At 42.3% G+C, this 12,500-nt stretch overlaps 2 protein-coding genes across 2 annotated transcripts in view; both read right to left on the reverse strand.

Moving 5' to 3' along the window:
• The window catches only part of LOC126988571 (RAD50-interacting protein 1-like), a 21,479-nt gene extending 19,588 nt beyond the window's left edge, over positions 1-1,891 (reverse strand). Inside the window, exons 1-2 of the mRNA XM_050846902.1 lie at positions 1,546-1,891; positions 542-658 (exon numbers count right to left, since the gene is read on the reverse strand). Of these exons, the coding sequence (XP_050702859.1) occupies positions 542-658; positions 1,546-1,716 (288 nt within the window). The 5' untranslated portion in view covers positions 1,717-1,891. The remainder of the gene's footprint in view (positions 1-541; positions 659-1,545) is intronic.
• Positions 1,892-1,934: 43 nt separating this feature from the next.
• LOC126988572 (uncharacterized) lies at positions 1,935-8,944 on the reverse strand. Its single transcript, XM_050846905.1, has 2 exons — positions 8,908-8,944; positions 1,935-3,530 (listed from the first exon to the last, which is right to left on the reverse strand). The coding sequence occupies exon 2, from the start codon at positions 3,412-3,414 to the stop codon at positions 2,248-2,250; it is 1,167 nt and encodes a 388-aa protein (XP_050702862.1). The 5' UTR covers positions 3,415-3,530; positions 8,908-8,944; the 3' UTR covers positions 1,935-2,247.
• Between the last annotated feature and the right edge of the window lie 3,556 nt (positions 8,945-12,500).

Consider the following 12,500-nt stretch of genomic DNA (forward strand, 5'->3'; position numbering starts at 1 on the left):
ACCGAGTTACCAATCTTTGTGTCGCCTGCAAATTTACTAATGCGATTATTGAGTCCAACATCCACGTCGTTGATGTAAATAATGAAACACTGGGCCAAGAACCGAGCCCTGAGGGACGCCACTAGTGACAGGCGCCCACTCTGAGTTAAATCCCACAATCACTACTCTTTGTTGTCTGTTGCTCAACCAATTCGCGATCCATTGGTTTACTTGACCGTCAATACCTATTTGCTTTAATTTGTAAAGTAATTTATGATGCGGGACTTTATCAAACGCTTTCTGGAAATAAAGATAGACTACGTCCAATGATTTGGTTACGTCATAAACAGTGAAGAGGTCGTTAAAGAGAGAGAGAGAGAGAGAGAGAGGATCTATCTGTCTATCTATCTATCCAACTTCCTTATGCAAGAGTTAAAGAAATGAGAGAGAGACAATAATGATCAAAACAAACACACACACACACACACACACACACACACACACACACACACACACACACACACACACACACACACACACACACACACACACACACACACACCAGAGTCTGAAGTGTGCGTGCTTCATCCAGGAGGCGCCGGCTGTCACCCAGGGCAGTTTCGGAAGCCTTGACAGCACGGGTAATCTTGTCGGGGGCAGCGGTGGTGGTGAACTGGAGCTGCCGGGTGAACGAGACGGGTGAATGGGTGAAGGGGGGGGGGGGGGATGGGGGTGGTGGAGAGAAAGAGAAATGGTTGAAGAAGTGGAAGAAGAAATGGGTGATGGGTGATGTGGGTGACAGGTGATATATGGATGAGGGGTTGAGAGTTGGGTGATGGGTGGAGAGTTGGGTGAGTATGGGTGGAGAGTTGGGTGAGTATGGGTGGAGAGTTGGGTGAGCATGGGTGGAGAGGTGGGTGAGCATGGGTAGAGAGGTGGGTGATGGGTGGAGAGGTGGTTGAGCATGGGTGATAGGAAGGTTATGGGTGGATGAAGCCCCTTGCATCCACTTATATGTACACTCATCCACTTTTCACCCACTTAAATCCACTTTCATCCACTTAAATCTATTTTCATCCACTTATATGTTCTTTCATCTACTTTTCACCCACTTGAATCAACTTTTCATCCACTTAAATCCACTTTTCATCCACTTTCATCCACTTAAAAAACTTTCCATCAACTTAAACCAAATTTCATCCACTTAAATCCACTTAAACCCACTTTCATCCACTTAAATCCATTTTTCATCCACTTAAATCCACTTTTCATCCACCTAAACCCACTTTATCCACTTAAATAAACTTTTCATCCACTTAAATCCCCTTTTCATCCACTTAAACCCTTCTCACCCATCAAAAACCACTTAAACCAACCTCAATTCCACTCTCATCCACTTAAACTCATCCTTCATCCACTTAAACCTATTCTAAGCCCCCTTAAACCTATTCAAGTCACCTTTAAGCCTATTCCAAGCCCCTTTAACCCTATTCTAAGCCCCTTAAACCAATTCTAAACCCCTTTAAACCTATTCCAAGCCCCCTTAAACCCCTCTCACCCACTCACCCGCTCCTGTAGGTCCTTCCGGGTGATCTCCAGGTCCTCCAGCAGCTGTGTCACCCGCCCCAGGTTGCCCGGGTCACTACCGAAGACCTGGTTGAGTTGGCGGATGACCTCGTGGAGCACCTCATCTTTGTCCACTAGCTGGCTGAATGTGGTGGTGGTTGATTTGGTCATTTTGTCCGGTTGAATTTTTGGGTTGATTTTTTTTTTTGGTTGAATTTTGGTTAGTTGAATTTCTTGGTTGGTTTTCCTGCTTGATGACTTCTTGGTTGAATTTCTTTTTCTTTCTTTCTTTCTTTCTTTTTTTCTCTCTCTTTAATTTGCTCTCTCTTTCTTTTTTCTCTCTCTTCCTCTCTTTCTTTTCTCTCACTTTTTCTTTTTTTTTCTTAGTCTCTCTCTCTCTCTCTCTCTCTCTCTCTCTCTCTTCTTCCTCTTTGCCTCCTCCTCCTCTATATGTCTTTTCCTCCTCCTCCTCTCTCTTCCTCCTCTCTTCTTCTTCCTCTCTTCTTCTTCTTCTTCTTCTTCTTCTTATATAAACATTTTGGTTCCTATTATTATTATTATTATTATTATTATTATTATTATTATTATTATTATTATTTACACTTTTGAGCGGCTATTCACAGTATCAAAACACACGCACACACACACACACACGCACACACGCACACAGACACACACACACGCACACAGACGCACACACACTCAGTCCATGTGCGCGCCAAAGACTCGACAGAACTTCTCTCTGTCTAAAATACCTCCAAAGCGAAGAGAGAGATAGAGAGGAAAGGGAGTGGAGGAGGAGGAGGAGGAAGAGGAGGAGGAGGAAGATTGTAGACGGTTTCCCTCCTTTTCTCTCTCTCTCTCTCTTTTTCTCTCCATTTCAGATTTTTCCTCCGTTCCTTTCTCTCCATCTCCTCTCTCTCCCTCTCTTTCCCTCTCTCTCTCCCTTCCCCCCCTTAACCTAACCTCACTTCCCTCCACCTCTCTCTCTCCCTCTCCTCCACTTTCCTCCACCTCTCCACTCCCTCCATCGTACCTAGACACTCTCATATATACATCCATAAGGTCATCCGGCGATTCAGACAGAGGCACAAGGTCATCCGCCGGTAACGTGACCTCTGACCTCCGACCCCAGAAGGTGAGATGCGCGATTTTGACCATCCGTTCATCCGGGGTCACGTACAGCATTCCGATCATCCGGCGGAATCCATAGCCCATGATGTAGAGCATTGCCAGGGCCAGGAGGTTGACGGTTGAGATCGCAATAACTGTCGCCAATCCGGTCTGGTCGGTGTGGTAGAGGTACGCGGTTATGGGAACTGCGACGGTCGTGATGGCGGTCTGGTAGATTTTCAACCGGCAGGCGGTCTGGGCGGCCCGGATGTAGGGGAATTTGTAGACCGGGATGAAGCCGGTTGAGTCGGTGGAGGGGATGGTTGAGGAGGAAGAGAGAGGAGGGTTTTTGTGAACGGAGGGAGAGGAGGAGGAGGAGGAAGAGGAGGAGGAAGAAAAGGAAGAGAAAGGAAGGTTTTTGTGAATGGAAGAGGAGGAGGAGGAGGAGGAGGAGGAGAAGGATCTGTGTGGTGACATAAGGAAGGAAGAGGAAGAAGAGGAGGAGGAGGAGGAGGAAAGAGGAGAAGCATAAGAACTTGAAAATAAAGAGGAGGAAGAGGAAGAGGAGGAGGAGGAGGAGGAGGAGGAGGTCAGGTCAACTTTCCCTAATGACCTTCTTAACAAACTCGGGTCAAGTTCATCAGCACATGTGACCTTGAAATCTTGACCTCTTGTTGTTGTTGTTGTTGTTTTTGGTAGTAGTTGTAGTAGTGGACTATTTGAGGCCCTGAGTGGTAGTCGTAGTAGTAGTAACATTGTAGTAGTAGTAGTAGTAGTAGTAGTAGTAGTAGTAGTTTTTGTAATCTACTTCTTCTTCTTCTTCTTTTTCTTCTTCTTCTCCTGTGTTAATCTATTTATTTTGTTTTATTCAGCTGTGGAGGAGAGGAAGAGAGGAGGAGGAGGAAGAGGAGGAAGGAAGGAAGGAAGGAAAGAAGGAAGGAGGAGGAGGAGGAGGAGGAGGAAGAAGGAAGGAAGGAACAAAGAAAGGAAGGAAGGAAGGAAAGAAGGAAGGAAGGAAAGGAGGAGGAGAAGGAAGGAAGGAAGGAAGGAAAGAAGGAAGGAGGAGGAGGAACAAAGGAAGGAAGGAAGGAAGGAGGAGGAGGAGGAGGAGGAGAAGGAAGGAAGGAACAAAGAAAGGAAGGAGGAAGAGGAGGAAGGAAGGAAGGAAAGGAGGAGGAGAAGGAAGGAAGGAAGGAAGAAAGGAAGAAAGGAGGAGGAAGGAAGGAAGGAAGGAAGGAGGAGGAGGAAGGAAGGAAGGAAGGAAGGAAGGAAGGAGGAGGAGGAGGAGGAGGAACAAAGGAAGGAAGGAAAAAAAAAGAAAACAATTGTATACTGTGTTTATCCGACCATTTCGTTTCCCTTATAGTACATTAAAATCACACACACATTCGTTACGTCTATTACAAGAAGGAAGTTCGTGGAATCTATTCTTCATTATTTCCTTCTTCTCTTTTTCTCTATCTCATTTTTCTCTTTATTTTCTAAGCATTCGTTTCGCTTATAAATGTGTTTGGATTTTTGTAAGTTTGTTTCGTCTATTGATAATTCGAGGAGTCTATAGTTTGTCTTCCTTATTTTTCTACTAATCAACTTTTTTCCACTGTTTTCAATCTTAATTTCTCCTTTTAATGTCATTTTTCACAATTCTGAGGCATTTGTTTCGCTTATAAATGCATTCAGATTTTTGTAAGTTCGTTTCGTCTATGGAGTCTATAGTTAGTCTTCCTTATTTTTCTACTAATCAATTTTTTTCCACTGTTTTCAATCTTAATTTCTCCTTTTGATATCATTTTTCACAATTCCGAGGCATTCGTTTCGCTTATAAATGCATTCAGATTTTTGTAAGTTCGTTTCGTCTATGGAGTCTATAGTTAGTCTTCCTTATTTTTCTACTAATCAACTTTTTTCCACTGTTTTCAATCTTAATTTCTCCTTTTAATGTCATTTTTCACAATTCCGAGGCATTCGTTTCGCTTATAAATGTGTTTGGATTTTTGTAAGTTTGTTTCATCTATTGAAAATTCGAGGAGTCTATAGTTAGTCTTCCTTAATTTTCTACTAATCATATTTTTTCCATTGTTTTCAATCTTAATTTCTCCTTTTGATATCATTTTTCACAATTCCAGGCCATTCATTTCGCTTATAAATGTGTTTGGATTTTTGTAAGTTTGTTTCGTCTATTGATAATTCGAGGAGTCTATAGTTAGTCTTCCTTAATTTTCTACTAATCAATTTTTTTCCACTGTTTTCAATCTTAATTTCTCCTTTTGATATCATTTTTCACAATTCCGAGGCATTCGTTTCGCTTATAAATGCATTCAGATTTTTGTAAGTTCGTTTCGTCTATGGAGTCTATAGTTAGTCTTCCTTATTTTTCTACTAATCAACTTTTTTCCACTGTTTTCAATCTTAATTTCTCCTTTTGATATCACTTTTCACAATTCCGGGCCATTCGTTTCGCTTATAAATGTGTTTGGATTTTTGTAAGTTTGTTTCGTCTATTGATAATTCCAGGAGTCTATAGTTAATTCTTCCTTTACGTCTTTTCTTTTAATTTTCCCAATCTAATTTTCTTTTATTTTGTCAATTTCTCTGTTTTCCGAGTAATTTGTTTCGCTTATACATGCGTTGAAATCTTATGCTTCTGAGTTCCCTCCGTCTATACATTTAAAACCCTAAGAGTCTATGGCTGTTTTTCCTTCTTTCCTCTTTTCCTCCTCTTTTTTTAACCTTATTTTCTCTTTTCCTCAATATTTTCACTTTTCTGAGTCAGTCACTTCACTTATACATGAGTTCGTTCCGTCTATACATTAAAAACCCTAAGAGTTAATGGCTGTTTTTCCTTCTTTCCTCTTTTCCTCCTCTTTTTTCAACCTTATTTTCTCTTTTCCTCATTTTCTTAATAAGTTTCACCTTTCCGAGTCAGGCATTTCACTTATGCATCTTTATTTTACGTCGCAAAGATCAATCCGTCTATTAACTCTTATTGATTGTTGCTGGATTTCCATTTTCTACTTTTTCTCACATTGATATTTACCCACAAAAACAACACTGGCGATATCAAGAAATATTTCCTTGCAGAGAATATGTCACACACACACACACACACACACACACACACACACACACACACACACACACACACACATATTAGTCCTCTTCTAAACATCTTAATCCTCTTCTAAATCTTTTAAGAGGAAATGGAAGAAGATTAAGAGTTTAGAGGAGGATTGAGAGGTTTAAAAGAGGACTAATCCTTTTCCATTTCCTCTTGAGCGGACATCTGCGTCACGTCACGGATGGAAAGGGTTAAACTATTTCAACCGAACTTTACGACCTAACAGGCAACACTTTCACGAATCCTTATCCCTTATTTTCAACACTAAATAGTCCCAAAGTTGGATTCTTTCTCCTTTCTGGACCAAAAAGGACTCTATCATGTATGTATTAACTTTGCCAGAGGTGGATAAGCTTTCCTATATATCATCCCACTAACCTAACCTGACCTAACCTTCGAGTAGAGTAAATTAAGACCCAAAATTGACCTCTCTTGTGTCTACTATGGGGGGACTCCATCATGTATGTATTAACTTTGCCAGAGGTGGATAAGCTTTCCTATATATCATCCCACTAACCTAACCTGACCTAACCTTCGAGTAGAGTAAATTAAGACCCGGAATTGACCTCTCTTGTGTCTACTATGGGGGGACTCCATCATGTATGTATTAACTTTGAGAGGTGGATAAGCTTTCCTATATATCATCCCACTAACCTAACCTGACCTAACCTTCGAGTAGAGTAAATTAAGACCCAGAATTGACCTCTCTTGTGTCTACTATGGGAGGACTATATCATGTATGTATTAACTTTGCCAGAGGTGGATAAGCTTAACTATATATCATCCCACTAACCTAACTTGACCTAACCTTCGAGTAGAGTAAATTAAGACCCAAAATTGACCTCTCTTGTGTCTACTATGGGGGGACTATATCATGTATGTATTAACTTTGCCAGAGGTGGATAAGCTTTCCTATATATCATCCCACTAACCTAACCTGACCTAACCTTCGAGTAGAGTAAATTAAGACCCGGAATTGACCTCTCTTGTGTCTACTATGGGGGGACTCCATCATGTATGTATTAACTTTGCCAGAGGTGGATAAGCTTTCCTATATATCATCCCACTAACCTAACCTGACCTAACCTTTGAGTAGAGTAAATTAAGACCCGGAATTGACCTCTCTTTACTTATGTCTACTATGGGGGGACTCCATCATGTATGTATTAACTTTGAGAGGTGGATAAGCTTTCCTATATATCATCCCACTAACCTAACCTGACCTAACCTTCGAGTAGAGTAAATTAAGACCCAAAATTGACCTCTCTTGTGTCTACTATGGGGGGACTCCATCATGTATGTATTAACTTTGCCAGAGGTGGATAAGCTTTCCTATATATCATCCCACTAACCTAACCTGACCTAACCTTCGAGTAGAGTAAATTAAGACCCAAAATTGACCTCTCTTTCCTTGTGTCTACTATGGGAGCGGAGAGTAGCAGGCTTTATCTCTTTGCTCTCTTTTTGTAGCCCCTGAGCCGTGTCCTTTGCTGTAAAATAATAGAAAATAAAAATCCTTACGTTACGAGCTAGCAAAATACCAAAGATCACCAGCTGTTATGTTTTCCTTTTTCCTCAATTATTTCCCCATTTCCAAGCACTCCTTTGTCTCTCTATCTCTTCCTTATCCTTCCTTCCTTTACCCCACACAAAGGAACCACGCGGCAGAGACGATAAAGGAAGGAAAAAGGGAAAAAATATGACGGCCATTGGGAATTTGACATGACCGGCTGCCATGTTTTTTTCCTATTTCTTCCTTTATTTCCCATTTCCAAGCACTCCTTTATCTCTCTGTCTCTTCCTTAACCTTCCTTCCTTTACCCCACACAAAGGAACCACGCTGCACAGGACATAAAGGAAGGAAAAACTGGAAAAATATGAGAGCTATTATGAATTCGACACCCCCGGCAGCCATGTTTTTTCCTATTTCTTCCTTTATTTCCCATTTCCAAGCACTCCTTTATCACTCTATCTCTTCCTTAACCTTCCTTCCTTTACCCCACACAAAGGAACCACGCTGCACAGGACATAAAGGAAGGAGAAACTGGAAAATATGACCGCTATTATGAATTCGACACCCCCAGCAGCCAAGTTTTTTCCTATTTCTTCCTTTATTTCCCATTTCCAAGCACTCCTTTATCACTCTATCTCTTCCTTAACCTTCCTTCCTTTACCCCACACAAAGGAACACGCTGCACAGGACATAAAGGAAGGAGAAACTGGAAAATATGACAGCTATTATGAATTCGACACCCCCGGCAGCCATGTTTTCTTCCTATTTCTTCCTTTATTTCCCATTTCCAACCACTCCTTTATCACTCTATCTCTTCCTTAACCTTCCTTCCTTTACCCCACACAAAGGAACCACGCTGCACAGGACATAAATGAAGGAAAAAGGGAAAAAATATGACGGCCATTGGGAATTTGACATGACCGGCTGCCATGTTTTTTCCTATTTCTTCCTTTATTTCCCATTTCCAAGCACTCCTTTATCTCTCTATCTCTTCCTTAACCTTCCTTCCTTTACCCCACACAAAGGAACCACGCGGCAGAGACGATAAATGAAGGAAAAACGGAAAAAATATGACGGCCATTGCGAATTTGACATGACCGGCAGCCATGTTTTTTCCTATTTCTTCCTTTAGTTCCCATTTCCAAGCACTCCTTTATCACTCTATCTCTTCCTTAACCTTCCTTCCTTTACCCCACACAAAGGAACCACGCTGCACAGGACATAAAGGAAGGAAAAACTGGAAAATATGACAGCTATTATGAATTCGACACCCCCAGCAGCCATGTTTTTTCCTATTTCTTCCTTTATTTCCCATTTCCAAGCACTCCTTTATCACTCTATCTCCTCCTTAACCTTCCTTCCTTTACCCCACACAAAGGAACCACGCGGGAAAGGACATAAAGGAAGGAAAAAGGGAAAAATATGACAGCCATTGCGAATTTGACATGACCGGCTGCCATGTTTTTTTCCTATTTCTTCCTTTATTCCTCATTTCCAAGCAATCCTTTATCTCTCTATATCTTCCTTAACCTTCCTTCCTTTACCCCACACAAAGGAACCACGCGGCAGAGACGATAAATGAAGGAAAAACGGAAAAAGGATAAAATTTCCCTCCCACCTTTTCTCTCCCTCCCAGCTGTTGTTGTGGGTTGAAGGGAGCGCGTGTGTAACGACCATTTTTAAGGCGTATTATTTATGAGTATTATTAAGTAAAGTAGTGAATAGCAATAAAAAGTAAAGTAGTAATGAAGTAAAGTTAAGTATTGTAAAGTGTGTAAAGTGTTATTAAAGAGTACTATGAGGGAGTGCGTGTGTAAAGTAAGGTTAAGTTTTATTTATTTTATTTACTTTATTTTGCCTTCAGTGACTAAATTGTTGATAAAGATAATTAAAGGAAGTGGAAATTGATTGTTACTCTTGTTTTTTTGTGTGTTTTAAGTCTGTTTCATAAATATTATTATCTTATTTATTTTATTTTGCATTTCAAGACTAAATAATGAATAAAATTAATAAAAACGAGTAAAATTAATCAAGTAATCGTGGTTATTTTTCATTTTTCTCTGCCAATAAAATTAATAAAAACGAGTAAAATTAATCAAGAAATCCTAGTTATTTTTCATTTTTCTCTGCCAATAAAATTAATAAAAACCAGTAAAATTAATCAAGAAATCCTAGTTATTTTTCATTTTTCTCAACTATCATTAATAAACATACATTCTTATAAACTTAACAATAAACTATCAATCATTCTTATATCATATCTTAACAGACGCGTATATAACTTGTTTTGGCTGTTGCGGGGAAGGGAGACTCGATTAAATGAATGTCCGTTCCTGATTGATTGATAGTTTATTGTTGCAGGTAAACAACAAGGGAGAAGGGAGGAACATGCCATCCCAACCCCCAGGCAGGACATTATACAACCATTAATACATGTGTGGGGAGCACCATGAAACTAAAGATACAATGGTAGGAAGGAAAGCACAACAAGGGAGGAACATGCCATCCCAACCCCCAGGCAGGACAGAGTGACATTATACAACCATTAATACATGTGTAGGGAGCACCAGGAAATTAAAAAGATACAATGTTAGGAAGGAAAGCACAACAAGAGAGGGGGCGGCACCTCCCCTGGACAATACGACAATAAAATGTGTGGACGGGGAACATTGCCCAAGCACTAGATGGGAATGAACACAGAGATAGAGTAATACTAGTCCTTAAAGTAAAACACTGCAGAGATCACAGCAGTAGTTCCAGGCTGCCACACACGGCATCACCACCTTGGGGCAGACTGAGGGTGTTCCTTGAGGATAGCAGGGAGGACATCATGGGTCAGGAGCCAACAAATTGTCTGGGGCAGGTCAAGGCAGTCCCGTGGCTTAAACTTAGCAATGAGAGGGCATTCCATGACATAGTGATGCAGTGTGTGGCCCCTCGGCCTGGCACAGAGCGTGCAGCAGACACCAGGGGAGTTATAACCTCCCAGTAGTGCCTATAGCCTAGCCTAAGGCGCATTGCTACCACATCCTGAGGGGCACTGTGTCGCCCATAGGGGTAAACACAGCGCTGGGAGACACTAACATAGTGGAGGCTGCTGGCGCTGCCATTGTCACAGCAGTGTCTGAGTTGGGTAGCAATGCTATCACGTGAATAATGCCTAAGTCTATTCTTAACATAGCCAAGCGTATAGTCAGTGCCAGGGTCCACTGTGTCATCCTGAAGGGCTCGGCGAGCAAGGCAGTCTGCCTTCTCATTGTGCTGGATGCCCACATGAGAGGGCACCCAGGTGAAGTGGACCGTGGCACCTGCGGCCTCAAGGGCACGGACGGCAGTCAGGCACTTAGCTACAAGATCACAGTCGGCAGGGGAGGAGGACACAAGTTCATGCAATGCAGCCTGGCTATCGACAAACAAGTAGACATTTTCGTGCAAAGCGGCTACAGTGTGGAGAGCCTCAAGGATGGCATACAGCTCAGCCCGGGTCGAGGACAGGCACCCCGGCAGCCGCCTGGTGACCTCAATGTCAGTGTACTGGGTGGTGGAAGCGTAATCCCGGATAAACACGCCACAGCCCGACCTGCTGCCTTCCACGGAGCCATCACAGTACACATGGACAGCCCGAACACGGGGGTACTTGGACAGTTTGACCATGAAGTGATCCTGGAGGACATGGGGAAGCCAATCACGTTTAGGGAAAGGGAGTTGTTCAACGTCTACACTGACACGATAGGGAGGCCAGGCAGGGTGGGCCGGGGAGTAAACTAGGCCTGAGCACGCTTCTAACACACCCGTCTCTGCTAACAAGAGATAAATTTTCCTAAGGTAGGAGGTAACAGGAGCCCTGAGTCACGGTGCAGAGTTACCAGTGCCTGCTGAAGGGGCGCTGCACCAGCACGAGGCAGGCGGCTGACGGTGCGACAAGTAATTTCCCAGATTCTGTCCACAACACGAGGCAGATTCAGTTCTGCCCTCATGACCTCAAGTTTTGCAGTCAATGAGTCAATGAGGGACCTGACGACACAAAGGTAAAACATCCCGAGGACAGCGATGCCGACTCCAAGGCCCCTGTTAGCCAAAACCTTAAGAGGAGCTAACCTAGGAAGGCAGATGAACATGAGTGACGCTCTGCACAGATTTCTGGAAGCTGACGGGGCGCCTAAGTACTGGTATGTAGGAACTCTAGCTAAAGGAGTGCCATTAACACTTATTATTGTTATTATTACCAGAACTATGAACTCCAATCGGTGTACACACATTGTTTACTTGCTACAATTAACTATCGATCAATTAACCACACAATAACACAACCTGACACCCTTGAAAACATGCCACTCAGCCCCTCCCCCCCCTTTATACCCCCCCTTGACATCACGACCAACGGAGTACAGAAACTACTGGAAGGATTTCACACGGCTAAATCCACAGGCCCCGACAACATGTTCCCGCTTTCTCTCCTCCTCTTTCTATTTTTCCCTTCCTTCCATCTCACTTTTCCCTGTTCCTCCTCCTCCTTGGACAGGCTCTTCCTCTTCCTCATCTTCCTCCTCCTCCTCCTCCTCCTCTTTCTATTCTTCCCTTTCTTCCTTTCCTCTTCCTTCCTTTCCTCCTTCTCTTCCTTCCCTCCTTCCAAAATGAGTTGATGGCCCCCTCTCTCTTCCTTCCTTCCTTCCTTCCTCTTCCTTCCTTCCTTCCTTCCTTCCTTCCTTCCTTCCTTCCCTCCTTCCTTCCCTCTTCCTTCCTTCCTTCCTTCCCTCTCTCTTCCTTCCTTCCTTCCTTCCCTCCCTCTTCCTTCCTTCCTTCCTTCCTTCCCTCCTTCCTTCCCTCATCCTTCCTTCCTTCCAGAGTGAGTGTTTCGCCCTATTTAATTTCTTTAGTGAAAATTTTTGAAATATAAGAAAAATTCGAAGCCTAGTCTCGGTAAAATCGATACTCATGAAAATCTATCGTAAATTCAAGACATTTTTCATTAATCTTATTCAAGGGTAAACTCAAGCTATTTTACGTTACGACATTTTATTATTTATAGATATTATGTATTTATCTACTTTCTTTAACTGTAACTCATAGAAAACAAATAAAAAATAAATATATAATAGTCAGTCTAGTATCGGTAAAATTTGTAATCGTGAAATTCTACGGTGAAATCAAGCCATTTTTCATTAGTAGTAGTATTAGTATCAGTAGTAGTAGTAGTAGTAGTAGTAGTAG

The sequence above is a fragment of the Eriocheir sinensis genome, chromosome 69, assembly GCF_024679095.1.
Source record: "Eriocheir sinensis breed Jianghai 21 chromosome 69, ASM2467909v1, whole genome shotgun sequence".
In the NCBI taxonomy this organism is placed as follows: Eukaryota; Metazoa; Arthropoda; class Malacostraca; order Decapoda; family Varunidae; genus Eriocheir; species Eriocheir sinensis.

Bases quoted from the DNA above. Each gene is read 5' to 3' on its own strand.
- LOC126988572 (XM_050846905.1), bottom strand. From the start codon at position 3,414: ATGTTACTACTACTACGACTACCACTCAGGGCCTCAAATAGTCCACTA.